General features: G+C 37.9%; 1 protein-coding gene and 1 pseudogene across 2 annotated transcripts; one reads left to right on the top strand and one right to left on the bottom strand.

The window, feature by feature from the left end:
• Window positions 1-3,041: 3,041 nt before the first annotated feature.
• GCSAML (germinal center associated signaling and motility like) lies at window positions 3,042-25,230 on the bottom strand. Its single transcript, XM_082457805.1, has 3 exons — window positions 22,625-25,230; window positions 8,199-8,227; window positions 3,042-6,385 (listed from the first exon to the last, which is right to left on the bottom strand). Exons 1-3 carry the CDS (start codon window positions 22,665-22,667, stop codon window positions 6,146-6,148), a joined length of 312 nt encoding a protein of 103 aa, XP_082313931.1. The 5' UTR covers window positions 22,668-25,230; the 3' UTR covers window positions 3,042-6,145.
• LOC309658752 (UV excision repair protein RAD23 homolog B pseudogene) lies at window positions 15,810-18,018 on the top strand (annotated as a pseudogene). Its single transcript has one exon. The product of its transcript is annotated as a UV excision repair protein RAD23 homolog B pseudogene (transcript).
• Window positions 25,231-25,581: the final 351 nt, after the last annotated feature.

The raw sequence follows: 25,581 nt of genomic DNA on the forward strand, positions 1-25,581 counted from the left end.
CACATATTCATAACAAAATAAAAAAGAAATACTCATAACAATTACAATTCTCATTTCTGTAACTGGTCACATGGTTGTAGCTGGATAATTACCATCTTTCATTACACATTACATATTCCCTGTGCCTTCAGCAAGTACCTCAGCTGGTTGTGGTTCTTTACCTTGTGGGGTGACCTAAGCTATTCCTGAAGTGTCAGGGTCATTACTAGTCCTACATTTATTAGGTTGTTGTAATTTTCCATTGACCTTAGTCATAGGACATGGTAGCATTAAGAGAACCTTAAGGGATCCCCAGAATTCCAGACATACTCTTCCTTACCTCTATTGTGGAAGAGCAGTCCAGTTTGTTTCCCTTTGGTAGTTGGTATCAATTACCCTAACCAATACAGTAATTCCCTTTTGTCTGTTGATCAGGTGGCATGAGCCCAAAATGGCTGGGTGGCAGTCTTAACTTCTGGTTCAATGGGATCATTATTGTTTCTCTTGGTCTGAGCATTTCTTCTTTTGGAACTAAGACCTCTAGGCCAGCAGAGCATAAGGTTCTGAGGACAGAAAGCATAAATTTGGCTAGTGGGTCACTAGAAGTAATAGTGAGTGGTGCCACTCCCATGTTCACCCTTCGATTCCTGGACCTGTGAAGCAGCACCACATAGTGAACACCGATTTAGAGCATACCCAGCCAAGGATAACCTTGCTTCAACCATACAAGGTATTGCCACACAGCTGGTGCTATAACTGAGTCATCGAAATATCATTCCACTGTTCTATCAAGCCACCTGCTTCAGGAAGATGTAAAACATGGTAAGACAAATGATTTCCATAATCATGGGCCCATTGCCACACTTCTTTTTCTGTGCAGTAAGTTCCTTGATCAGAAGCAATGCTGTGTAGAAGAATAATATGACAGTGGATAAGGCATTCTGTAAGTTCACAAGTGGTACATTTGGCAGAAGCATTGAATGCAAGGAATGAAAACCATAGCCAGAGGAAGTGTTTATTCCAGTAGGAACAAAATATTGCCCTTCCGTGATGCAAGTGGTACAATGTAATTAACTCACTACCAGGTAGCTGGCTGATCACCACAGGAATGGTATTATATCAGGGATTCAGTGTTGGTCTCTGTTGCTGACACTTGGCCATTCAGCAGTGACCATAACCAGGTAGTCCTTAGTGAGTGTAAGTCCATGTTACTGAGCCCAAGCATAAGGTCCATCCCTGCCACCATGGTCACTTTGTTCATTAGCCCACTGGGCAATGATAGGGGTGACTGGGGAAATAGGCTGACTGGTATCCACAGAACAGGTTATCCTATCTGTTTGATTATTAAAATCCTCCTCTGTTGAGGTCGCATTTTGGTGATCATTCTCATAGGACACAAATATCTTCATATTTTTAAACTGTTAAGAGAGGTCTAATCACATATCTCTTCCCCAGACCTCTTTACCAATTTTCCAATCATGTTTCTTCGAAGTCTCCAACCATTCACTAAGCTACAGCACATGAATCTGTACACAATTGCACATCTGGCCACTTTTTCTTCCAAGAAAAGTGAACAACCAGGTGCACTGCTTGAAGTTCTGCTCACTGGAAGAATTTCCCTTCACCACCGTTCTTCAGGGATATCCCAGAAAGAGATTGTAGTGCAAAAGCTTTCCACTTTGGGGTAATACCTGCATACATGCAGAACCATCTGTAAACCAGATCTGAGTCTTTTCTTCCTGTCAGCTGATTGTGGAAAACTCCTCATGGGGCAATAGGTACAGGCCGGGACAAAGAAGGTGCTCTAGCAGGAATGGGGACCATGGGCTTCTGGGCCACTTTTTTCATATAACCTATTTGTGCCTTCAGGGCCTGCTTGGCCCAGAGTCATATATACCACTTCCATTTGATGATGGATTGCTACTGTGCGTGCCCAATTCTATGACTTGTTAGGTCAAACGACACTCAGTTCATGATGCACAGCTCATATTGCAAGGCAACTTGGTGACCCATGGTTAAACCTTTAGTCTCTGGGTTCCAGTAACAGGCCAAGAGCTATTTATCAAAAGGGTAGACATTTCTCCAAAGAAGAGACATTTCTCCAAAGAAGATATACAGATGGCCAACAGACACATGAAAGAATGCTCAACATCATTAATCATTAGAGAAATGCAAATCAAAACTACAATGAGGTATTATCTCACACCAGTCAGAATGGCCATCATCAAAAAATCTACAAACAATAAATGCTGGAGAGGGTGTGGAGAAAAGGGAACACTCTTGCACTGTTGGTGGGAATGTAAATTGATACAGCCACTATGGAGAACAGTATGGAGGTTCCTTAAAAAACTAAAAATAGGACTACCATACGACCCAGCAATCCCACTACTGGGCATATACCCTGAGAAAACCATAATTCAAAAAGAGTCATGTACCAAAATGTTCATTGCAGCTCTATTTACAATAGCCAGGACATGGAAGCAACCTAAGTGTCCATCATCGGATGAATGGATAAAGAAGATGTGGCACATATATACAATGGAATATTACTCAGCCATAAAAAGAAATGAAATGGAGGTATTTGTAATGAGGTGGATGGAGTTAGAGTCTGTCATACAGAGTGAAGTAAGTCAGAAAGAGAAAAACAAATACAGTATGCTAATACATATATATGGAATCTAAGGAAAAAAAAAGGTCATGAAGAACCTAGTGGCAAGACGGGAATAAAGACACAGACCTACTAGAGAATGGACTTGAGGATATGGGGAGGGGGAGGGGTGAGATGTGACAGGGTGAGAGAGTGTCATGGACATATATACACTACCAAATGTAAAATAGATAGCTAGTGGGAAGCAGCCACATAGCACAGGGAGATCAGCTCGGTGCTTTGTGACCGCCTGGGGGGGTGGGATGGGGAGGGTGGGAGGGAGGGAGATGCGGGAGGGAGGAGATATGGGAACGTGTGTATATGTGTAGCTGATTCACTTTGTTATAAAGCAGAAACTAACACACCATTGTGAAGCAATTATACTTCAATAAAGATGTTTAAAAAAAAAAAAAGGGTAATAGTTATCTTTGCAGGATGGCATCCAAAATTTTAAGGGCTTGTGCTGTGATTTACCTATAGGGACCTTCCAAAGCTCCAGACAGTTTCCTTATGTGCCACTGACACTTCAAGCACCACTGGATCTACTGAATCATATGGTCCAAGAGGCAGAGCAACTTGGACAGTGGCCTGGACCTGTTGCGCAGCCTTCTCTTGTTCTGGGCCCCACTAAAACCTAGCAGCTTTTCAGGTCATTCCGTGAACAGACAAGAGCTGCATACCAAAATAAAGAGTATGTTATCCCCAAAATTCCAAATCCCACAGGTATTGTGTCTTCAAAATCCCACAGGTTTTTTGGTCTCTTTTTTGGTTATAGTAAGGGCCAGATACAACAACTTATTCTTCACCTCAGAAAGAATATCTCAATATGCCCCACACCACTAGACTCCTAGATATTTCACTAATGTAGAAAATCACTGAATTTTAGTCAAATTTATTTCCTACCCTTGAGACAAAAAGGTCTTATCAATAAGTCTACAAATCCCAAAGATTGCCAGCAAATCACCAGAAACTAGGAGAGAGACAGAACAGGCCCTGGGAAAAACAAACAAAAAGCAAACAAACAAACAAACAAAAAACTTTGACTTACACTTTGATCTTGGACTTTGCAGCCTCCAGAATTGTGAGAAAATAAAATTCTGTTATTGAAGCCACTTAGGCTGTGGTACATTGGCAGCCCTAGCAAACTAATACGCCTGAATACTCAAGTATATGTGCAGCAGCTTTATTTATAATGTCAAAAACTGTAAATATCTCACATACCCATCAGCAAATAATTATGTTAATAAATTATGAGATATCCATACAGTAGTATACTAATTTAAAAATGTCAACTACTAATACAAGGTAAAACATGGAAGAACTCAAAAACATTATGCTGAATGAAAGAAAGCTTACACGTGAAAAACAAATACTGAATCTCCAGAAGAGACAAATCTAATCTATAGTTTTACAAAACAGATCGGTGGTTGCCAGAACTGGTAAAATTGACTGAAGAAGAGCATGATCCAAGTTTCTGAGATGACATAAGTGTTCTATCTCTTGATGGGAAAGTGATTACATGGGTGAATACATTTGACAAAATTCATATAACTCTGTCTTTATGGTGGTTACTTTTTGTTGTATGTAATGACATTTCAGTAAAATTGATTAAAAATATAAATAATTTTAGAATTCCAAATATTTATATGCATAAAAATAAATTAACCTTTAGAAAACAGTTTCCAGGTTAAAAAGTACTTTTGCAACATGGTTTTTATTGTTCTTCACAACCATGTAAGATAGTTAATTTTTAAAAAATTCTTCTTTGCTGAGAAACTGAATCTCAGAAAGATTAAGTGGCCTGTCCATGGTTATGATGGACAACCAGGTCACATCTATGTTTTGGATTTCAGTGTTTCTTGTACTAAACAATGATACTCATTAACCTATTGCCTGCTCCTTCTCCTATAATTCCAGATTGTTAAGTATATTAAAATTACTCACTTATTTTAAATATAATATTTATTACATGTGAAAAATAACTACAAAAGCATACAGAGAAAAAATAATTTTGTCATTCCCCAAAGTTGACTGATCTCTGTAAGACTGGCATATTTCTGACAGGGTGACTTTTCCAGAATTACAAGATTAAGTTCTCCTTCCACACACTGAAATCACCCCAAAGGAGCATAGGAATTTACCAAGAATAGAGAGTCAAAATTTATATAAAACAAATAAGTCACACCACTAGAACCTAGCAAACGTTCAATAAATGGTAATTTTCAGTATCTTCTGTTATATGAGATCATTCCTAATAAATAAGGAGAGTTACCCAAATTTTCTTGACATGAACCATCCCTTTCTGCTAATTTGTTCATTCTATCTATCTACCCACCCTCTTCCAGGTAGTTCTATGGAGGAGGCAGTAATGGAGTTTCAGTGTAGAGAAATGCCTCAGTTTCCCTCCTATTGTAGATTAAATAATGTACATAGGAGAATAGCATACTTTATTTTAGATTAGGTCAATATTAAACTAATAACTAGAAACCAGATTCATTCCTACTAGTACATGTCACTTTAATGAAAAAACAAACAAAACAAAACAAAAAAAATAAGTTAGCTGACATCCATGACATCCATCTATTGATTTATCCTTGTCAATGACCAAAGCAGTCAGTGTATTGTAACTATCTAAAAAATTAATTATAGATGTTTTGTCAATTATGTTCTTTATGTCCTTATTGGGAAGTTGGCATGTCATTTAGACTATACTTGGGAATGAAAGTAAAAATAAATGGATTATTTACCAATTTGCCTAAATTTTAAAACCAGACACTATTCTTCCTTCTTCATTAAAAATAACCAGTAATAGTTTAAATTAACTAGTATATTGTGAACAAAGCTATAAGCACAAGTATACTTTCAATTTTTAGTAACCTTTGAACAGATTTATCTGATTTACTCTTGGAAAGAAAGACAATGGGCAACGAAACCTCATTCACTTCTTTTTTAATGGCACTCTCAGCTTCTCCTCTCAGAAAGGCCAATATCAAAAACTGTTAATTCTTAAATTGCTACCACAAGTTTACATACAAGAATCTCCAGTATGTGGAAAAGGCAAAATTGAAGTAAATATTCAGTTAGCAAAGGGTCTGGTCACTGGTCTTATATTTTAAGAATTTAGTGAGTAGATTACACCTCAAAAAGTGAAATAGATAATTAGGAATGTGAATGCTGGCATTTGACATTTGGAAAGTAGGATTGGAAATGGATATTCTAGGTCATATATCTGTAGATGTTTATTGTCTTAAGGAGGTTTCCCCTCACCATCTCCATGTCTTCAAACCTTACAGACAAAAAGATGTTGAACACTCTATATCATTATATCAATTTATATGACTTTACCCAATCCTCAGAGATTACATGTCTCAGAGTTTCTCAAGGTAATATAGTGAAAGGATATCATTTCTAAAATCTGTCCAGAAATAAATATTTCATGAACAGCTGAAAGAGTAAGACTCCCCTGGAGGCCAGTATTCTGTCATCTTTATTGCTGGAAGATGATGAGGCATGAGTGTTCTAGTGAGGAAGCACAAGTTCATAATCATGCTCATGCTCAGGGGTACAGGAGGAAGACCTAGTAGTGCAAGCTCTCCTGAGAAGGGCATATTCTGTTTCTGACCCTTCTCTTAATGGTCTCACTCTCTCTGCAATGTTTTCATAACCATCATCGTTGGAGCTCTGGGAGGGTCTTCGATCGGGCCTATGATTAATGACAGTGTAGCACACTTCTTCAGAACCACTGCCATTCTCATTTTCCTGCCAAGTACAAAGAAAAAAGAAATCAAAGATCCAGAATCAATCATCAGATTTGAACTTTGTGCCCCACTACCCCTCCCTTTTTCTTGTCTAATGGTGATCTGAGGTGTAACTCAGGTATTCAAAGCCCTTTCTCCAAGCCCTGAGGTCTTAGAGACCTCATTTTAGCAACATGAACTGTGCTTCAAACTACCACTCATTCTGCTTTCATTTCACCTCAAATAATAAAAGAGGAAAGAAGGACACTATTATCTCCCTGACTATCTAGAGGAAAGCAGTTGTATACTTCATGCCACACATACTGAGATGCAATATATGCAACAGTCAGACCTCAATAAGTAATTAATCAAATTATGTAACAATAACTCTTCATAGGGTAAAATTCAATTAATATAATTTAGAGCTTAAATAATTTTTAATTGCACAGACCATGAAAGAAAAATTAAAATACTACATACTAATTAAATCAATAAAATGTTTATGATGTACTATTAAAAAGAATAAACATTTTTTCATATGTTGATTGATATCCACCATATTTATAAATATAAAAGTTAAGTTCTGGACATAAGGATTTTTTTTTTTGCAGTAGAAGAAAATAAGTTGAAAATTTATTAGACCTTTCTATCAGAAACAGAATATTCCCCATTTTCAAAAAAGAATATTACATTTGTAAGGCACGTTTTCTTTTCATATTAATAGTCTATTTATAGTCCATATATAATGAATAAGTTTATTTATTAATAGCTATTCTATACATACACACACCCAAATTGGTTAAAAATGAGCATTTTGTACTACATAATTTAAATATGGGTAACTATGTTTGTCCTGGTTACATGTAAACATTTTATCCTTTAATTTACAAACTTCGGAACAATTTGAGAAGGAAAAATTGAGTTTAATGTACTAAATTTATTACATTGGCTGATACAATATGTACATTTGAAAACACTTAGCTGCTTTATATTGAAAAATCCTCTTCCTTATCACTATTTATTTTTTTACTTTTGCCATTTCAGTGCTTTACAGTACTATCAATTATCTCATTCTTTTCTCTCCCTTTTTTTACTTTATCTGGCTTCTGTAATTTTTAGTAAGGAGTATATTGGAAAAAAAAGAAACAAAAGCAGGTGATAGATTTAGAAAACATCTTCCTGATTGTTGAAGTCAATAATTATTTTGGTTGCTGCAATAATTCTTTTGGTCCTGGGATTCTAGCAAGGTTAATGCGGAGGAGGAAAAGGGGAACGGGATGGAAAGTGGAAAGACATTGATTGTACTCAACTAGTGGAAGTCCCTGATAGGGTGCTGTAAGTTCTCCATTTTCCATTTTGAGAGAGTACATCCTTGTAATCAAGGGCATACCCTTGCTGATCGATGCTTCATATAGAAAATGTTTCTCATTATTTGGCAAACTTTCCACTTAGTAGACAGACCATCCTCATGGACATAAAGATTAGAAGGGAATGTGGAAAGCTAAAAAGAATCAATGTTTTATGGTGGTCAGATTGTAGTTGTGACTTTGATTTCATTTATTTTTGTTATAATAGCTTTGAAAATTAAAATAATAGACTTCGGTAGAATTGGGGCAACAATAAAAACTTACCAGTCACCTAAATCTGTTAAAATATTTTTATTTTTAAAATTATTTTCATTTCTGCATTAAAATTACAGGAATAATATTTAAAATGTGAAAGACTTTGATACATCCGTTCAGAAATTACAACTAAAGAAAGACCTACAACTAGGCTTATCTGAACTTGTCTGTATTTTGACATTTATCAGACAAATGTAATAATGTTTGTATTACCTGATTAGACATGGATGGAACATCTTTACCTGGAGGATAAAAATAAAAAGAAAGCAACGTAAGGGTTTTGGAACATCACAAGTTGGAGGTAAAGAGATGGTGAAAAGTAAAGAAAGCAATGATAAAATTTCAGAGGTCCACTATCTAAACATGTCATGTCGTGATTTGGTTTTTTTAATGATTGAGGTTCTAAATTCTGTATGACAATATCAAGGAAGAACATATGTTTTGGGGAAGCATCAATGCTATGATTCTATGTAAATGATACATACCAAAGCTGGTGAAGAAAGTAAATTTTGGAATTGTATAATAAAATTTTATCAATAAACATGATATGAAAATAAAGTATGGCAAGTATAAAAAAAGAATAATTCTGATATGATATAAATTTTATAAAATATGATATAAATTTTATAAATTCATCATAAGAAAATCAAATAATCCTTAAAATGAATGATGTTATAGAGATAGGTACTGAGATAACAAAAGTAAATATTTTAAATTAAATACAGATTCAGGTTGATTACAGCTATGAATACTGAAGCAAATTATACATGTTAATCTAAGATTCACTACTAATATTTTTAATAAAGAAGTTAGAACTACAGAGGTCACAGAATACTAAATACAGTAAAATCTCAGTTTATAAAAGGAACATTGACTGATTCTTAAATCTAAAACCAAACAGGCTTGAAAGTGATTCTGAGCAAAATTATAGAATATGTTAAACAAACTAAAAAGATTCTGTATAACAACAGTATATTAAAAACTTTTTTTGACATCTTTATTGGAGTATAATTGCTTTAAAGTGTTGTGTTAGTTTCTGCTGTATAACAAAGTGACTCAGCTGTGTTTATACATATAGCACCATATCCCCTCCCTCTTGTGTCTCCCTCCCACCCTCCCTATCCAACCCCTCTAGGTGGTCACAAAGCACCGAGCTGATCTCCCTGTGCTATGCAGCTGCTTCCCACTAGCTGCCTATTTTACATTTGGTAGTGTATATATGTCCATGCCACTCTCTCACTTTGTGCCAGCTTACACTTCCCCTTCCCTGTGCCCTCATGTCCATTCTGTACATCTGTGTCTTTATTCCTGTCCTGCCCCTACATTCATCAGAACCATTTTTTTTTTTAGATTCCATACATATGTGTTAGCATACGGTATTTGTTTTTCTCTTTCAGACTTACTTCACTCTGTATGACAGATTCTAGGTCCATCCACCTCACTACAAATAACTCAATTTCGTTTCTTTTTATGGCTGAGTAATATTCCATTGTATATATGTGCCACATCTTCTTTAACCATTCGTCTATTGATGGACAATTAGGTTGCTTCCATGTCCTAGCTATTGTAAATACAGCTGCAATGAACACTGTGGTACATGACTCTTTTTAACTTATGGTTTTCTCAGGGTATATGCCCAGTAGTGGGATTGCTGGGTCGTATGGTAGTTCTATTTTTAGTTTTTTAAGGAACCTCCATACTGTTCTCCATAGTGGCTGTATCAATTTACATTCCCACCAACAGTGCAAGAGGGTTCCCTTTTCTCCACACCCTCTCCAGCATTTATTGTTTGTAGATCTTTTGATGATAGCCATTCTGACTGGTGTGAGATGATACCTCATTGTAGTTTTGATTTGCATTTCTCCAATGATTAGTGATGTTGAGCAACCTTTCATGTGTTTGTTGGCAATCTGTATATCTTCTTTGGAGAAATGTCTATTTAGGTCTTCTGCCCATTTTTTGATTGGATTTTTGTTTTTTTGATATTGAGCTGCATGAGCTGCTTGTAAATTTTGGAGATTAATCCTTTGTCAGTTTCTTCATTTGCAAAGATTTTCTCCCATTCTGTGGGTTGTCTTTTCTCCTTGTTTATGGTTTCCTTTGCTGTGCAAAAGCTCTTAAGCTTCATTAGATCCCATTTGTTTATTTTTGTTTTTATTTCCATTTCTCTAGGAGGTGGATCCAAAAGGATCTTGTGATTTATGTCATAGAGTGTTCTGCCTATGTTTTCCTCTAAGGGTTTTATAGTGTCTGGCCTTACATTTAGGTCTTTATGGAGAGTTTTTATCATAAATGGGTGTTGAATTTTGTCAAAAGATTTTTCTGCATCTATTGAGATGATCATATGGTTTTTCTCCTTCAGTTTGTTAATATGGTTTACCACATTGATTGATTTGCATATATTGAAGAACCCTTGCATTCCTGGGATAAACCCCAGTTGATCATGGTGTATGATCCTTTTAATATGCTGTTGGACTCTGTTTGCTAGTATTTTGTTGAGGATTTTTGCATCTATGTTCATCAGTGACATTGACCTGTAGTTTTCTTTTTTTGTGACGTCTTTGTCTGGTTTTGGTATCAGGGTGATGGTGGCCTCATAGAATGAGTTTGGGATTGTTCTTCCCTCTGCTATATTTTGGAAGATTTTGAGAAGGATAGGTGTTAGCTCTTCTCAGAACGTTTGAAAGAATTCGCCTGTGAAGCCATCTGGTCTGGGGCTTTTGTACGTTGGGGGATTTTTAATCACAGTTTCAATTTCAGTGCTTCTGATTGGTCTCTTTATATTTTCTATTTCTTCCTGTTTCAGTCTTGGAAGGTTGTGCTTGTCTAAGAATTTGTCCCTTACTGCCAGGTTGTCCATTTTATTGGCATAGGGTTGCTTGTAGTAGTCTCTCATGATCCTTTGAATTTCAGCAGTGTCAGTTGTTACTTCTCCTATTTTATTTCTAATTCTGTTGATTTGAGTCTTCTCCCTTTTTTTCCTTGATCTGTCTGGCTAATGGTTTATCAATTTTGTTTATCTTCTCAAAGAACCAGCTTTAATTTTATTGATCTTTGCTATTGTTTCCTTCATTTCTTTTTCATTTATTTCTGATCTGCTCTTTTTTTTAAGATTGATTGATTGATTGATTGATTGATTGATTGCTGTGTTGGGTCTTCATTTCTGTGCTAGGGCTTTCTCTAGTTGCGCAAGCAGGGGCCACTCTTCATCGCGGTGCACGGCCCTCTCACTATCGTCGCCTCTCTTGTTGCGGAGCACAGGCTCCAGATGTGCAGGCTCAGTAGTTGTGGCTCATGGGCCTAGTTGCTCCGCAGCATGTGGGATCCTCCCAGACCAGGGCTCGAACCCGTGTCCCCTGCATTGGCAGGCAGATTCTCAACCACTGCGCCACCAGGGAAGCCCCTGATCTGCTCTTTATGATTTCTTTCCTTCTGCTAACTTTGGGTTTTTTTATTCTTCTTTCTCAAATTGCTTTAGATGTAAGGTTAGGTTGTTTATTTGAGATTTTTCTTGTCTATTGAGGTAGGATTGTATTGCTATAAACTTCCCTCTTAGAAATGCTTTTTCTGCATCCCATAGGTTTTGGGTCATCGTGTTTTCATTGTCATTTATTTCTAGGTATTTTTTGATTTCTTCAGTGATCTCTTGGTTATTTAGTAGTGTGTTGTTTAGCCTCCATGTGCTTGTATTTTTTACAGTTTTTTTTTCCTGTAATTGATATCTAGTCTCATAGCGTTGTGGTTGGAAAAGATACTTGATACAATTTCAATTTTCTTAAATTTACCAAGGCTTGATTTGTGACCCAAGATATCATCTATCCTACAGAATGTTCCATAAGCACTTGAGAAGAAAGTGTAATCTGTTGTTTTTGAATGGAATGTCCTTTAAATATCAATGAAGTCCATCTTGTCTAATGTGTCATTTAAAGCTTTTGTTTCCTTATTTATTTTCATTTTGGATGATATGTCCATTGGTGAGAGTGGGGTGTTAAAGTCCCCTACTATGATTGTGTTACTGTCACTTTCCCCTTCTATTGCTGTTAGCATTTACCTTATGTATTGAGATGCTCCTATGTTGTATGCATAAATATTTACAATTGTTATAGCTTCTTCATAGAATGATCCCTTGATCATTATGTAGTGTCCTTCTTTGTCTCTTGTAATAGTGTTTATTTTAAAGTCTATTTTTTCTGATATGTGAATTGCTACTCCAGCTTTCTTTTGATTTCCATTTGCATGGAATATTTTTTTTCCATCCCCTCACTTTCTGTCTGTATGTGTCCCTAGGTCTGAAGTGGGTCTCTTGTAAACAGCGTATATATGGTCTTGTTTTTGTATCCATTCAGCCAGTCTATGTCTTTTGGTTGGAGTATTTAATCCATTTACATTTAAGGTAATTATTAGTATGTATGTTCCTACTACCATTTTCTTAATTGTTTTGGATTTCTTTTTGTAGGTCTTTTCCTTCTCTTGTGTTTCCTGCTTAGAGAAGTTCCTTTAGCATTTGCTGTAAAGCTGGTTTAGTGGTGCTGAATTCTCTTCTCTTTTGCTTGTCTTTAAAGGTTTTAATTTCTCCATCACATCTAAATGAGATCCTTGCTGGGTAGAGTAATCTTGGTTGTAGGTTTTCCCCTTTCATCACTATAAATATGTCCTGCCACTCTCTTCTGGCTTGCAGAGTTTCTGCTGAAAGTTCAGCTGTTAACCTTTTGGGGATTCCCTTATATGTTATTTGTTGCTTTTCCCTTGCTGCTTTTAATATTTTTTCTTTGTATTTAATTTTTGATACTTCGATTAATATGTGTCCTGGCATGTTCTTGGATTTTTCCTGTATGGGATTTTCTTCACTTCCTGGACTTGATTGACTATTTCCTTTCCCATATTAGGGAAGTTTTCAACTATAATCTCTTCAAATATTTTCTCAGTTCCTTTCTTTTTGTTTTCTTCTTCTGGGACCCCTATAATTTGAATGTTGGTGTGTTTAATGTTGTCCCAGAGAGTTCTGAGATGATCTTCAATTCTTTTCATTCTTTTTTCTTTATTCTGCTCTGTGGTAGTTATTTCCACTATTTTTTCTTCCAGGTCACTTATCCATTCTTCTGCCTCAGTTATTCTGCTATTGATTCCTTCTAGAGAATTTTTAAATTTCATTTATTGTGTTGTTCATCATTGTCAGTTTGCTCTTTAGTTCTTCTAGGTCCTTGTTAAAGGTTTCTTGTATTTCCTCCATTCTATTTCCAAGATTTTGGATCATCTTTACTATCATTACTCTGAATTCTTTTTCAGGTAGACTGCCTATTTTCTCTTCATTTGTTTGGTCTGGTGGGTTTTTACCTTGCTCCTTCATCTGCTGCATATTTCTCTGTCCTCTCATTTTGTTTAACTTACTGTGTTTGGGGTCTCTTTTTCATAGGCTGCATGTTCGTAGTTCCCATTGCTTTTGGTGTCTCCCTCAGTGAGTGAGGTTTGTTCAGTGTCTTGTGTAGGCTTCCTGGTGGAGGGGACTGATGCCTGTGTTCTGGTGGATGGGTTCTCGTGGGAAGGGTCGAGTCTGGTGGTGTGTTTTGGGGTGTCTGTGAACTTAGTATGATTTTAGGCAGCCCCTCTGCTAATGGGTGCAGTTGTGTTCCTGTCTTGCTAGTTGTTTGGCATGGGGCATCCAGCACTGGAGCTGGCTTTTCAGTGGAGCTGAGTCTCAGCATTGAGACAGACATCTCTGGGAGGTCTCTTGCCAATTGGGGCTGGGAGGTCTCTGGTGGTCCAATGTCCTGAACTCGGCTCTCCCACCTCAGAGGCTCAGGCCTGACACCAGGCCAGAGCACCAAGACCATGCCACCCACAAAGCTCAGAAGAAAAGGGAGAAAAAGAGAAAGAAAGAAAGTAATAAAAATTATTTCAAAAATTATTAAATTAAAAAATAATTATAAAAAAGAAGAGAGCAACCAAACCAATAAGCAAATCCACCAATGATAAAAAGTGCTAACATTAAACTAAGATAAACATAAAAGTCAAAAACAAATCAGTCACAAACAGCAAACCCCAAGTCTACAGTTGCTCCTGAAGTCTACCACCTCAATTTTGGGACATTTTATTGTCTATTCAGGTATTCCACAGATGCAGGGTACATCAAGTTGATTGTGGGGATTTAATCTGCTACTCCTGAGGCTGCATGGAGAAATTTCCCTTTCTCTTCTTTGTTCACCAGCTCCTGGGGTTCAGCTTTGGTTTTGGCCCCACCTCTATGTGTAGTTCACCCTCTGGCATCTGTTCCCTGCCCACACAGGAGGGGGCTAAAGCAGCCGCTGATTAGGGCACTCTTGCTCTATTAGGCTGTGGGGAGGGAGGAGTACAGTAGTCATAATTGGAATGTGGGGTAAGCCTGTGGTGGCAGAGGCCACTGTGATGTTGCACCAGCCTGAGGTGCACCGTGTGTTCTCCTGGGGAAGTTGTCCCTGGATCTCAGGACCCTGGCAGTGGTGGGCTGCACAGGCTCCCAGGAGGGGAGTGTGGATAGTGACCTGTGCTTGCACACAGGCTTCTTGGTGGCTGCAGCTGCAGCATTAGCATTTCATGCCTGTCTCTGGGGTCCAAGCTGATAACCACGGCTCATGCCCGTCTCTGGAGCTTGTTTAGGCAGTGCTCTGCCTTCTGTGGGCAGACAGGGAAGCAATCCCCTCTCCTCATGCACCCCAAAACAATGGTCTCTTGCCTCTTCAGCAGGTCCAGACTTATTCCTGGACTCCCTCCTGGCCAGCTGTGGCACACTAGCCCCCTCAGGCTGTCTTCACGCAGCCAACCCCAGTCTTCTCCCTGAGATCTGAAGCCCGAGCCTCAGCTCCCAGCCCCCACACACCCCAGCTGGTGAGCAGATGAGCCTCTCAGGCTGGTGAGTGCTGGTCGGCACTGATCCTCCGTGCGGGAATCTCTCTGCTTTGCCCTCTGCACCCCTGCTGCTGTGCTCTCCTCCATGGCTCCAAAGTTTCCCCCCCGCCACCCCCCATCTCCACCAGTGAAGGGGCTCCCTAATGTGTGGAAATTTTCCTCCTTCACAGCTCCCTCCCAGAGGTGCAGGTCCCATCCCTATTCTTTGTCTCTGTTTTTTCTTTTTTCTTTTGCCCTACCCAGGTACGTGGGGAGTTCCTTGCCTTTTGGGAGGTCTGAGGTCTTCTGCCAACGTTCAGTAGATGTTCTGTAGGAGTTGTTCCACATGTAGGTGTATCTTTGATGTATTTGTGGGGAGGAAGGTCATCTCCACGTCTTACTCCTCCTCCATCTTGAAGGTCCCCCTCTGTTAATAACTTTTAATACCTCACTGTTCTTCACAAAAAAGTCACGTTCAATGCACAGATTTCAAATATGAAATGCTATGTATATCCATATAATCACATATATTTATAAATATAATCGTATGTAATGACTTAACCAAATATGTTTTTAAATTAGTACTGTTTTATAATCATAAACTGAAGGAATTATGTAGCCTGAGTACAATTCAATTATAGTGTTAGAGACAACAATTTGGAGAACCAAGCATAAGTATGAAGGGCATGAAGAAATCAAACACTAGTTGGTGAAGTGGTTGCAGCTTTTGTGCTGAAAATGCTGAAGTATTTAAGAACAAGCATATTTATTCTAAGATTAAAATGTGGGAGGGGGCGCATCTCAGCGAGTCACGATGATGAGGGCCACCAGACTGTGGTGAGCTAGTGGATTACCTGCTGCTCTCGCAGAGCCCCTTGCGCCTCCTGCAGACTCAGTGGCTGGCGCCGGGCCCATGAGGAAGCATGGTGGCCAGAGCTCGTGAGGAAAGTAGAGGCAGCGACGCGGCCCGGGAGCAGCGCTGGGGGGAGGCCGCTCTGCAGGGCGAATGTGACAAGCCCCCACACCCACCGCTCTCCTCCCGAGTGCGCGAGGAGCGCGGGCAACACCAGGGCCCCACCAGGCCACAGACCCTGCCCAGAGGCCAGCACCCGGAGCACGCCTGGCAGCGGAGCTGCACGATGGCACCATGCTGGTCACCCTGAAGACCCTCCAGCAGCAGACCTTCAAGATCGACATTGACTCAGATGAGACGGTAAGAGCACTGAAAGAGAAGATTGAATCTGAAAAGGGTAAAGATGCCTTTCCTGTAGCAGGTCAAAAATTAATTTATGCAGGCAAAATCCTCAATGATGATACTGCTCTAAAAGAATATAAAATTGATGAGAAAAGCTTCGTGGTAGTTATGGTGACAAAACCCAAATCAGTGACAACACCAGCACCAGCTACAACTCAGCAATCTAATTCTGCCACCACTACCACAGTTAGTTCTTCCACAGCACCAGCTGTGGCTCAGGCCTCAATCCCTGCCCCCACTTTGGCGCCCATTCCCACACCTGCATCTGTCACTCCAGCAACAACGACAGCGTCTTCTGAACCTGCACCTGCTAGTGCAACGAAACAAGAGAAACCTGCAGAAAAGTCAGCAGAAACACCAGTGGCTGCTAGCCCAACATCAACTGACAGTACACCAGGTGATTCTCCTTGGTCGAATCTTTCTGAAGATGCAACACGTGCACTTGTGACAGGTCAGTCTTATGAGAATACAGTAACTGAGATCATGTCAATGGACTATGGATGAGAGCAAGTAATTGTAGCCCTGAGAGCCAGTTTCAACAACCCTGACAGGGCAGTGGAGTATCTTTTAATGGGAATTCCTGGAGAGAGAGAAAGTCAGGCTGTGGTTGACCCCCCCTCCAGCAGCGAGTACTGGGGTTCCTCAGTCTTCAGTGGCTGCAGCTGCAGCAACTATGACAGCAACGACTACAGCAACAAGTTCTGGAGGACACCCTCTTGCATTTTTATGGAATCAGCCTCAGTTTCAACAGAGGAGACAAATTATTCAACAGAATCCTTCCCTGCTTCCAGCATCGCTACAACAGATAGGTCGAGAAAGTCCTCAGTTACTGCAGCAAATTAGCCAACATCAGGAGCATTTTATTCAGATGTTATATTGAACCAGTTCAAGAAGCTGGTGGTCAAGGAGGAGAGGGTGGAGGAGGCAGTGGAGGAATTGCAGAAGCTGGAAGTGGTCATATGAACTACATTCAAGTAACGCCTCAGGAAAAAGAAGCTATAGAAAGGTTAAAGGCATTAGGATTTCCTGAAGAACTTGTGATACAAGCATATTTTGCTTGTGAGAAGAATGAGAACTTGGCTGCCAATTTTCTTCTACAGCAAAACTTTGATGAAGATTGAAAGGGATTTTTTTTTTTAAATCTCACACTTCACACCAGTGCATTACGCTAACTTTGTTCACTGGTTTGTCTGGGATGACTTGGGCTCATGTCCACATACTTGGTATAAGGTAGTGGATTGTTGGGGGGTGGGGAGGGGGAGATCTAGGATACAGGGCAGGGATGAATACCGTGCCTGTCTGCTTCAATTAGCAGATGCCGCAAATCCACACAGCGTGTAAAGTATTATACAACCAAAAGTCAGCTTTTGCAGGTCTTTATTTCTTCTATAAAACAATAGGTAACTTTCCCTAGGTTTCACTCTTTTTAGTGTACTAGATCCAGAAATTTAGTGTAATGCCCTGCTTTATATTTTGTGACTTAACATTGGTTTCAAAAAGAATCTTTGCTACCTAGAATCTACAGTCCCTATTTTATGGTAACACTGGATAATGGCTTTGTGAAATTGAAAAACAAATTGGAGCAACTATAAACAGAAATGCCAAATTATTGATGGTTATTGTTGCTGCTTCCAATAAGTATAAAATTAATGTGTAAGAAAGCCTATTCTTTCATGATAAACACTTGGGATTGAGGGGGGAGAAGGGGACTCTTTTCTTAAAATGAAAATAATTACTACTATTTTAAATTTCTTTATCATTGAATGTGAGACTCTTCTAACATGAGTTGAGAAGCTGCACAAGTATAGGCAGAGTTATTTTCCTGTTTACATTTTTTTGGTTTGTTTTGGGGGGGAAATTGGTAGGTGTCTAATTAGTGTTTACTTCATTGTTATATTGCAGTAAAAAGTTTTAAAACTACAGTTGCATGTTTGCTTTTGATGTATCCCTTTGTGGAATTAGCACTTTGGGGCCAATGGAGAAATACAACATTCACTATCCCTGTCTTCCCCTTCCCTCAGCAGAAATGTGTTTGCCAGCAAGTCGTGAATTCCAACTGCTGCCTTTTTTAAAACCCACAAAATGCTGATTCAGTTCAAAATTAATGCAAATGTCTCAAAACTGGGTTTCTGATATTTGTAAATGTTCTTCCTTATTAGATAAGAATGTATGACCATTAAAGTCATTAGGATTATTTGCTTTCGAAAAGAGAAGGTGGATAGAACTATCATCTAACATCTTTTATTGCATTGGACAGACTGGAGAAACCTTTGGAAGGGTTGGGAGATGCGACTGGAAAAGTTCTTTGGAAAATATACAATCAGGATATCTCATGGCATATTAAAATAAAAATCTTAAAAAGATGTGAAATATGCCATCGCTATGCTAAAGGTCAGCTAAATTAATATCCTAAGTAGACTTCTTATATGAAGTCAGGGCATTGATTGGGGAAAAAAAATATGAGCCTTAGAACCAGAATTTAAATATCTGAGAAAATTTCTGATGACTGAAATTAACCTGAATTCCAAACTCCAACAAGACTATTGTGTCACATGAGGTGCTCCCTCTGGCCTCGGATAGTGGGACTCTTCCTTCCTTGATTGAAAACCCTGAGGAAAGTTATCTTGCAAAGGAAAGCCAGCCAGTATCCCTCACCAAGAACACATCATTATATTCAGACTGAAAATAGAAATCAGATCCAAGCATGCCCTTAACTTTCAGTAAATTATAACAGAAAGAGAATACTGTCTTTTTAATTTTTTAAAAAAAATATTTATTCACTACTTGCCAAAATCAAACAAACCGAAGTGTGAATTTAGCAACACGTTGTTGTTAATGAATTGATTCTGTGAGTCCTGTATTATGAAAGAAAGCACACATATGTATGGAACTGAATGAATGTCTAGATATTGATGCACTTACTAGAAGGTCTGGACTCAATAATGCAACTCACAGAGTTGAGAGAAATTCTAGTTATTAACTAGAGTGGCTGCCTAGGAACTGATCTCAGTAATGGCCTGTATAAAGCAGCATTGTAATTTTAGGTTGTAATTGTCTCCTATTACTGCTGTAACACATTACCATAAACCAATGGCTTAAACAATGCAAGTTTATTTTCTTATAGTTTTGGATATCAGAACTCTGAAATGGGTCTCACAGGGCCAAAATCAAGATGTTGACATGGTTGCATTCCTTTCTGGAGGCTCTAGGGGAGACTTCATTTCTTTGCCTTTTTCTGTTTCTGGAGGCTGCCCCCATTCCTTGGGTCATCGCCCCCTCCAATGCTTCAAACCAGCAATGGCTGTTTGAATTTTTCTCATGCTGCATCACTCTGACACTGTCACTTCTGCTTCTATCTTCTACATTTTAAGAACCTTCCTGTTTTAATTGTGTTCACCTGGATAATGCAGGATATGGTCCCCACCTCAAGACCTTTAATCATGTATGCAAAGTCCCTTTGACATTTAAAAAAATAGTCAAACTTGGATTTCTTTGGGCGACTTTATTTTACCTACCACACATATATTCCTTGTCATAAAGGAAAAAAAGGAAAATATATAAAGATTTAGGAATGTAAGTATATTTAAGTGAATATATTAATATAACCTTCTCATCATTGCCCCAACATCCCAGAAAATGGCAAAGAAAACCTTCCTTTCCCCAAGTCCATTAGATAACACATTGGTAAGTATCACATTGTTTTCTAAATTGCAAATTTTGCTTGCTGTTTGTTTTTTGGTAAATCTGGTGGCCCTATTATTATTCGTACACCATTAACAGACTACCATGTCTTTCCTGCAATTCAAACCAATAATTATGACCAAACTGCAACTGTTGGTACCAGGAATGGCTGAAGCAACAAACTCCCAAGGGTATGAGAATCTGGGCTTAGTTACATCGCCTGGTTTGGTTTAGAGGCAAACTGGATCCCATCAGTATTAAAAAATGAGACACAAGTGGTCCACAGTGCACTTGAGTGGAAAAGCCCAGCCTAGATGACTGCTCCAGCAGACCTTTTGGGAAAGAATGAGGAATATAAAGACTAACTCATGGTATGATTGCTTCTGGAGCACATAAACAGAGAATGTGATACAACCAAGACTTTAAATTTGTGGTTCAAGAACTTATCAAAGGACCAAGGAAATGGCCCTGAAAGAATCTTCTTTATACCTTAGCCCACTAATTGGGGAACAGAATTTTCTCCCTGTGTCTATTGTCTTAGTGTGTTGAAGGGGTCCATAAACCCCTTGACTTGAAAATGTGGGTGAAAGCAGATATGTTGACCAACTTGCAGCATCATTATATAGATTCTCCTTACCAGCTCTGGTGGCATGGTCCAAATGGAAGGTAAACAAATTAACTAACAGCAATATAATTTCCCTAAGGAAATCAGGAAATTATTGACTTGAATATCAAAAAGATGCAGAGGTAGTAATTTTGATCACTTTTTCATTTAATTTCCCTTTTTGGCCTTAGTAAAGGATGGCCATGTCTTGGACATTTTCACAAATTTTAATTAGATGGCAACTTCAATTGTATTTACTGTTGCAGTTGAGGTCTGTTAACTTTACTAAAGCAGTACATTGGCAGCTATCTAGATGCATTTGCTTTCACATGGAGGAACACCAGTGCTGCTTCATTGGTGTATTTCAGGGCTATATCAACTTCTGTCTCTCTGTCAAAATCTGCTTTGCAGGTACATTGATCATTTCATGTATCCACAGGACATAATAATGGTCTATTACATGGAGGACATAAGGCTGATAGGTCCTGGTGAACATAAAGGAGCAGGTACCCAAGGCTACTTTAAACACATAGGTTGCCAAAGGAAAATGAAGGAACCTGCACCTCAGTGAAGTTTTGGGGGGTTTAGTAGCCTGAACTATTTCAGGATAATCCCATCTGAATCAATTTGCATTCCCTCTTCCTGTAAATAAAATTTGCACAATATTTGTTGAGCTTCATAGAATTTGAGTAAGCCATATACCAGTTGGAGTTGGGCCCAAAGCGAGAGTCTCCTGTGATAACGGATTAATAAAATACAAAGTTTGATGTCATAAAAATATTAATGAAATAAAGGAACTCTAGTAACACATGATCTCTCTCGCGCGCGTGCGCACGCGCATGCGCGCACGCATGCGTGCACACACACACACACACAGAAACAATGTTAGGAAGAGCAAGAGGGCATCACTATAGATCCTGCAAACACTAAATACATACAAGGATATGATTAACAATTTTAAGCTTAGGACTTTGGAATTTTAATAGAAAAGGAAAAGTTTGATGAAAAATATAACATGCAAATCTGACAAGATGAAACAGAAAATGTGAATAGTCTATAACTACAAAAGCATTTGAATCTATATGTAAAAAAAAAAAGTTCTTCACAATAAATATCTCCCCTAGATACTTTTCCCCAGAAAATTCTACCAAAGATTAGAAGAAGAAATAAAATCAATCATACACAAACTCCTCAAGAAAGTAGAAATATTCCAAATCTGGATCATTAAGAAGCACCAGCATTTTAGATGTACTGAAGAAAGGGCAGTATCAGAGAGTAGAGAGGTGGCCAGCAATTGAGGATCCTAAGAGTAGAGTGTGGTGCCAAACAAATGGAGGGAAGAAGAATTTCAGCAGGGAGATTTTGAGCAACATTTGTAAGTGCTAGAGATACGGTGATTGAGATTAAGATTGAAAATTGTCCTTTAGAGTCTGTAGTTACATCTGGGTGTTCAACTTTTTTGAACGTGACCCATAGTTAGAAATATATTTTATACACTTGTTTAGTACAACCATATACATATGCATAAAAAAATAATTGTCTCATATAACAATTTTATGTGCAATGCACTATGATGCTCTTTAAGCATGTTATTCTAGTTATAGCTATGATGAAGTTTGGTAAAATACATTATTTCATAGTCCATTGAATACACTCAGTGGAGTGGTAGTACCAGAAGTAAGCTACTATGAGCTTAGAGGTGATTGGGAAATGCAAAGTTCCAAATACTGAGGCCATACAATTCTTTCAAGAAGCTTGACTGTAAGATGAGAAGACAGTTGAAGCAATAGTAATAAGAAAATGTGAGTTTCCTTCATAATTGTCCATTTTGAGTAGTTACATGATTATTACACCTAGATACTATGTCAAACAGAGTAAATGCTTAAGCAAAAAAAAAAAAAAAAAAAAAAAAAACTTAAACCAGATAATATTCAAAATGGCCCTATTTTAAAACACCAATATATAAATTAAAATTGGCAGAGCTTGGTTAATTGCTTCCCCTAGAAGCCTATAAAGTATTGCTAGAAATAAATTATGTGCAAATACTACTGTAATACAAAGAATAATGAGATCAGTTTTGTGAGACAGAACAAGTGAAGGACTAACACATCCCTATAAGTCCTATACAGACTCCAAGCAGAATTTCCTCCAACTATAAAATAGTATCAGAACATCAGCTAATTTGTATGTTTAAACTTACATCCCTAGTATGAAAAATATTACAAAGCAATGAGTTACTTTTCTTACCTTGACCTTGATTTTCTATCTCAGATGTAGTCATTTCCTGCCTACAAAGGGGAAAGATAATAATATGAGACACTCCAGTTCTCTGAAGCTAAAGTTGCACTTGAAAGAAATATTTCATTGCCCTTAACCTAAGGTCATTGTTACATTTACAATTCCAAGGTTAAGTAATATTAAAAGCCTGCTTATTCTAGCCCTTTCAGAAATACCATGAAATAAAGTTAACACTGTATAGTGTTATATACAATAGAAATAGGCTAAGAGAGTAGAACTTAAATGCTCTCACCTTTAAAAAACATAAATATGTGAGGTGATGGATGTGTTAATTATCTCAGGGGGCAATCCTTTCAAAATATATACATATATCAAATCATAATGTACCCTTTAACTGTCTTAAAATTTTATTTGTTAATTATACTTCAATAAAGCTGAAAAAAGAAAAACGACAGAAATCTAAGAAAAGAATGAAAAGTGGAGAACAAATTCCACAAATGCCAACAAAATAGTTTATGAATTTATTGAATTTAGGAATTACTAAATTATTAGACGATGTATATTGTATATTATCACATATATGGAGAACATATGTGCAATATAGTGAAATTGGGAATGATTCAAAGGAAAATATTGAAATTCAATTTATTTCTCTGCCATTCTTGATGAGTGAGTACATCTTTATAGATAAATGAGAAGTCTTAGAAATTCTAACTACAAACTTGCAGTTACAGACATTAATAAGTGTGGGCTAGTGAAGAGAGAAATAAAGATTATCTCTACAGGGACACAATTCCACACCACACGATAGGGAAGAGACAGAGAGGGGATGGAGTTGCCAACACAACATTTTTTTTTCCATTTCCCAGGCTCCTAAAATTGAGAGAAAATATGGAGGTGACAAAGGACACAACCTGTAATGACCTTCCCACCTCAAAGAGGGTAACACATACAGAATGTAGATGTGCCCAGGGCAGAGGGAAGAGAATATTTGGTGAGGAGGCAGTCTGAGACAACATACTAAAATCAAAGCCTGAATCTTAGGTTATTTCTCCTCTGCACCTTCCCCAAACCAATGCACAAATGTACACACACACTACTTTATCTCACAGATGACCTGCTTGCAGAGCAAGGTACTATGCACAAAGTTGCAAGCATGGACTGTATGACAAAAAATAATACAAAAATAGCAGAAACTATGTATTAAAGGCAGATAGAGAGTAATTATCTGTTAATAACTTTGTTAATAATAATGATACATGGAGAGGGAAAGTGGGCTAGCATAAATCAGGAAAACAATTGAAAGAAATGACAAAATTTTTAGAGAAAGTAAAACAGTATTAAAAGCCTGGAAAAGTAAAATAAATTCTAACAACAAAGCAGTAGCATGAAAAGCACACTTGAAATGAAAATTAAAGGGTAGAAAATGAGGAGGTAGAGTGGTTAGAGAAAGAATGATAATTATGAAAAAAATAAAGCCTAATATACACATATTTGTTATTTCTGGACATGAGAACCAAACAAATAAAAGTATCCAAAGATATTTTTAAAAAACTCCTGAAATAAAGACCTGAAAACGATTTTACAGGGGGAAAATAACATGAATCATATGGAACATTGAAATGTAATAGCTTTTAAACTTCACGAATAAATAATCAATGGACAAAGGATTAACCTCCAAAATATACAAAGAGCACATGCAGCTCAATATCAAAAAAACAAACAACCCAATAAAAAAATGGGCAGAAGACCTAAATAGACATTTCTCCAAAGAAGACATACACATGGCCAAGAAGCACATGAAGAGCTGCTCAACATCACTAATTATTAGAGAAATGCAAATCAAAGCTACAATGAGGTATCATCTCACACTGGTTAGAATGGCCATCATCAAAAAATCTACAAACAATAAATGCTGGAGAGGGTGTGGAGAAAAGGGGACCCTCTTGCACTGTTGGTGGGAATGTAAATTGATACAGCCACTATGGAGAACAGTATGGAGGTCCTTTAAAAAACTGAAAATAGAACTACCATATGACCCAGCAATCCCACTACTGGACATATACCCAGAGAAAACCATAATTCAAAAAGACACATGCACCCCAATATTCATTGCAGCACTATTTACAATAGCCAGGTCATGGAAGCAACCTAAATGTCCATCAACAGATGAATGGATAGAGGAGATGTGGTACATATATACAGTGGAATATTATTCAGCCATAAAAAGGAACAAAATTGGGTCATTTGTAGAGACATGGCTGGACCTAGAGACTGTCATACAGAGTGAAATAAGTCAGAAAGAGAAAAGCAAATATCATATATTAACGCATATATGAGGAATCTAGAAAAATGGTACAGATAAATTGGTTTGCAAGGCAGAAATAGAGATACAGATGTAGAGAACAAGAGTATGGACACCAATGTGGAAGGAAGGGTGGGATGAATTGGGAGATTGGGATTGACATATATACAGTAATATGTATGTAATATATAACTAATGAGAACCTGCTGTATAGCACAGGGAACTCTACTTCAGTTTGCTGAACAGTGGTTAAACCTTGACAAGCACGTAGTCTACAGAGGGAGATGGACTGTAAAAAGCTAAACTAACAAATATAAAGTTACAAGTTAAGAGAAAGGCATGGCAAATATAAGTAGGGGGCAGTATAGGAAATCGACAAGGTATGGAAACAGCATTCGTACATAGTCTAGTCAGGGAGATCTTTCCGAGAAATCATAAGAGCCAGCATCTCCAGAAAAGATGTTATCAATCACAAGCAAGGAAAACAAAAACCATGTGCACTAGCAGAGCAACATTTACTAGGGCCCTGAGGTGAAGATGATTGGTGGCTTGAAGAATATGACTTCCTGGGAGATAATAGGTGAATATGCAGGGTGAGGAATGAGATTGGAGAGGTACACAGGGGTTAGTCCTTATTGAATTTTAGTCCCTG

The sequence above is a fragment of the Balaenoptera physalus genome (assembly GCF_965194825.1).
Source record: "Balaenoptera physalus genome assembly, chromosome: 3".
In the NCBI taxonomy this organism is placed as follows: domain Eukaryota; kingdom Metazoa; phylum Chordata; class Mammalia; order Artiodactyla; family Balaenopteridae; genus Balaenoptera; species Balaenoptera physalus.

Bases quoted from the DNA above. Each gene is read 5' to 3' on its own strand.
- GCSAML (XM_082457805.1), bottom strand. From the start codon at position 22,667: ATGACTACATCTGAGATAGAAAATCAAGGTCAAGGTAAGAAAA. The intron at 8,228-22,624 runs GTAACTCATTGC...TTTATCCTCCAG, and splicing joins TCAAGGTCAAGGTAAGAAAA to GTAAAGATGTTCCATCCATG. The intron at 6,386-8,198 runs GTAATACAAACA...TGTACTTGGCAG, and splicing joins TTCCATCCATGTCTAATCAG to GAAAATGAGAATGGCAGTGG.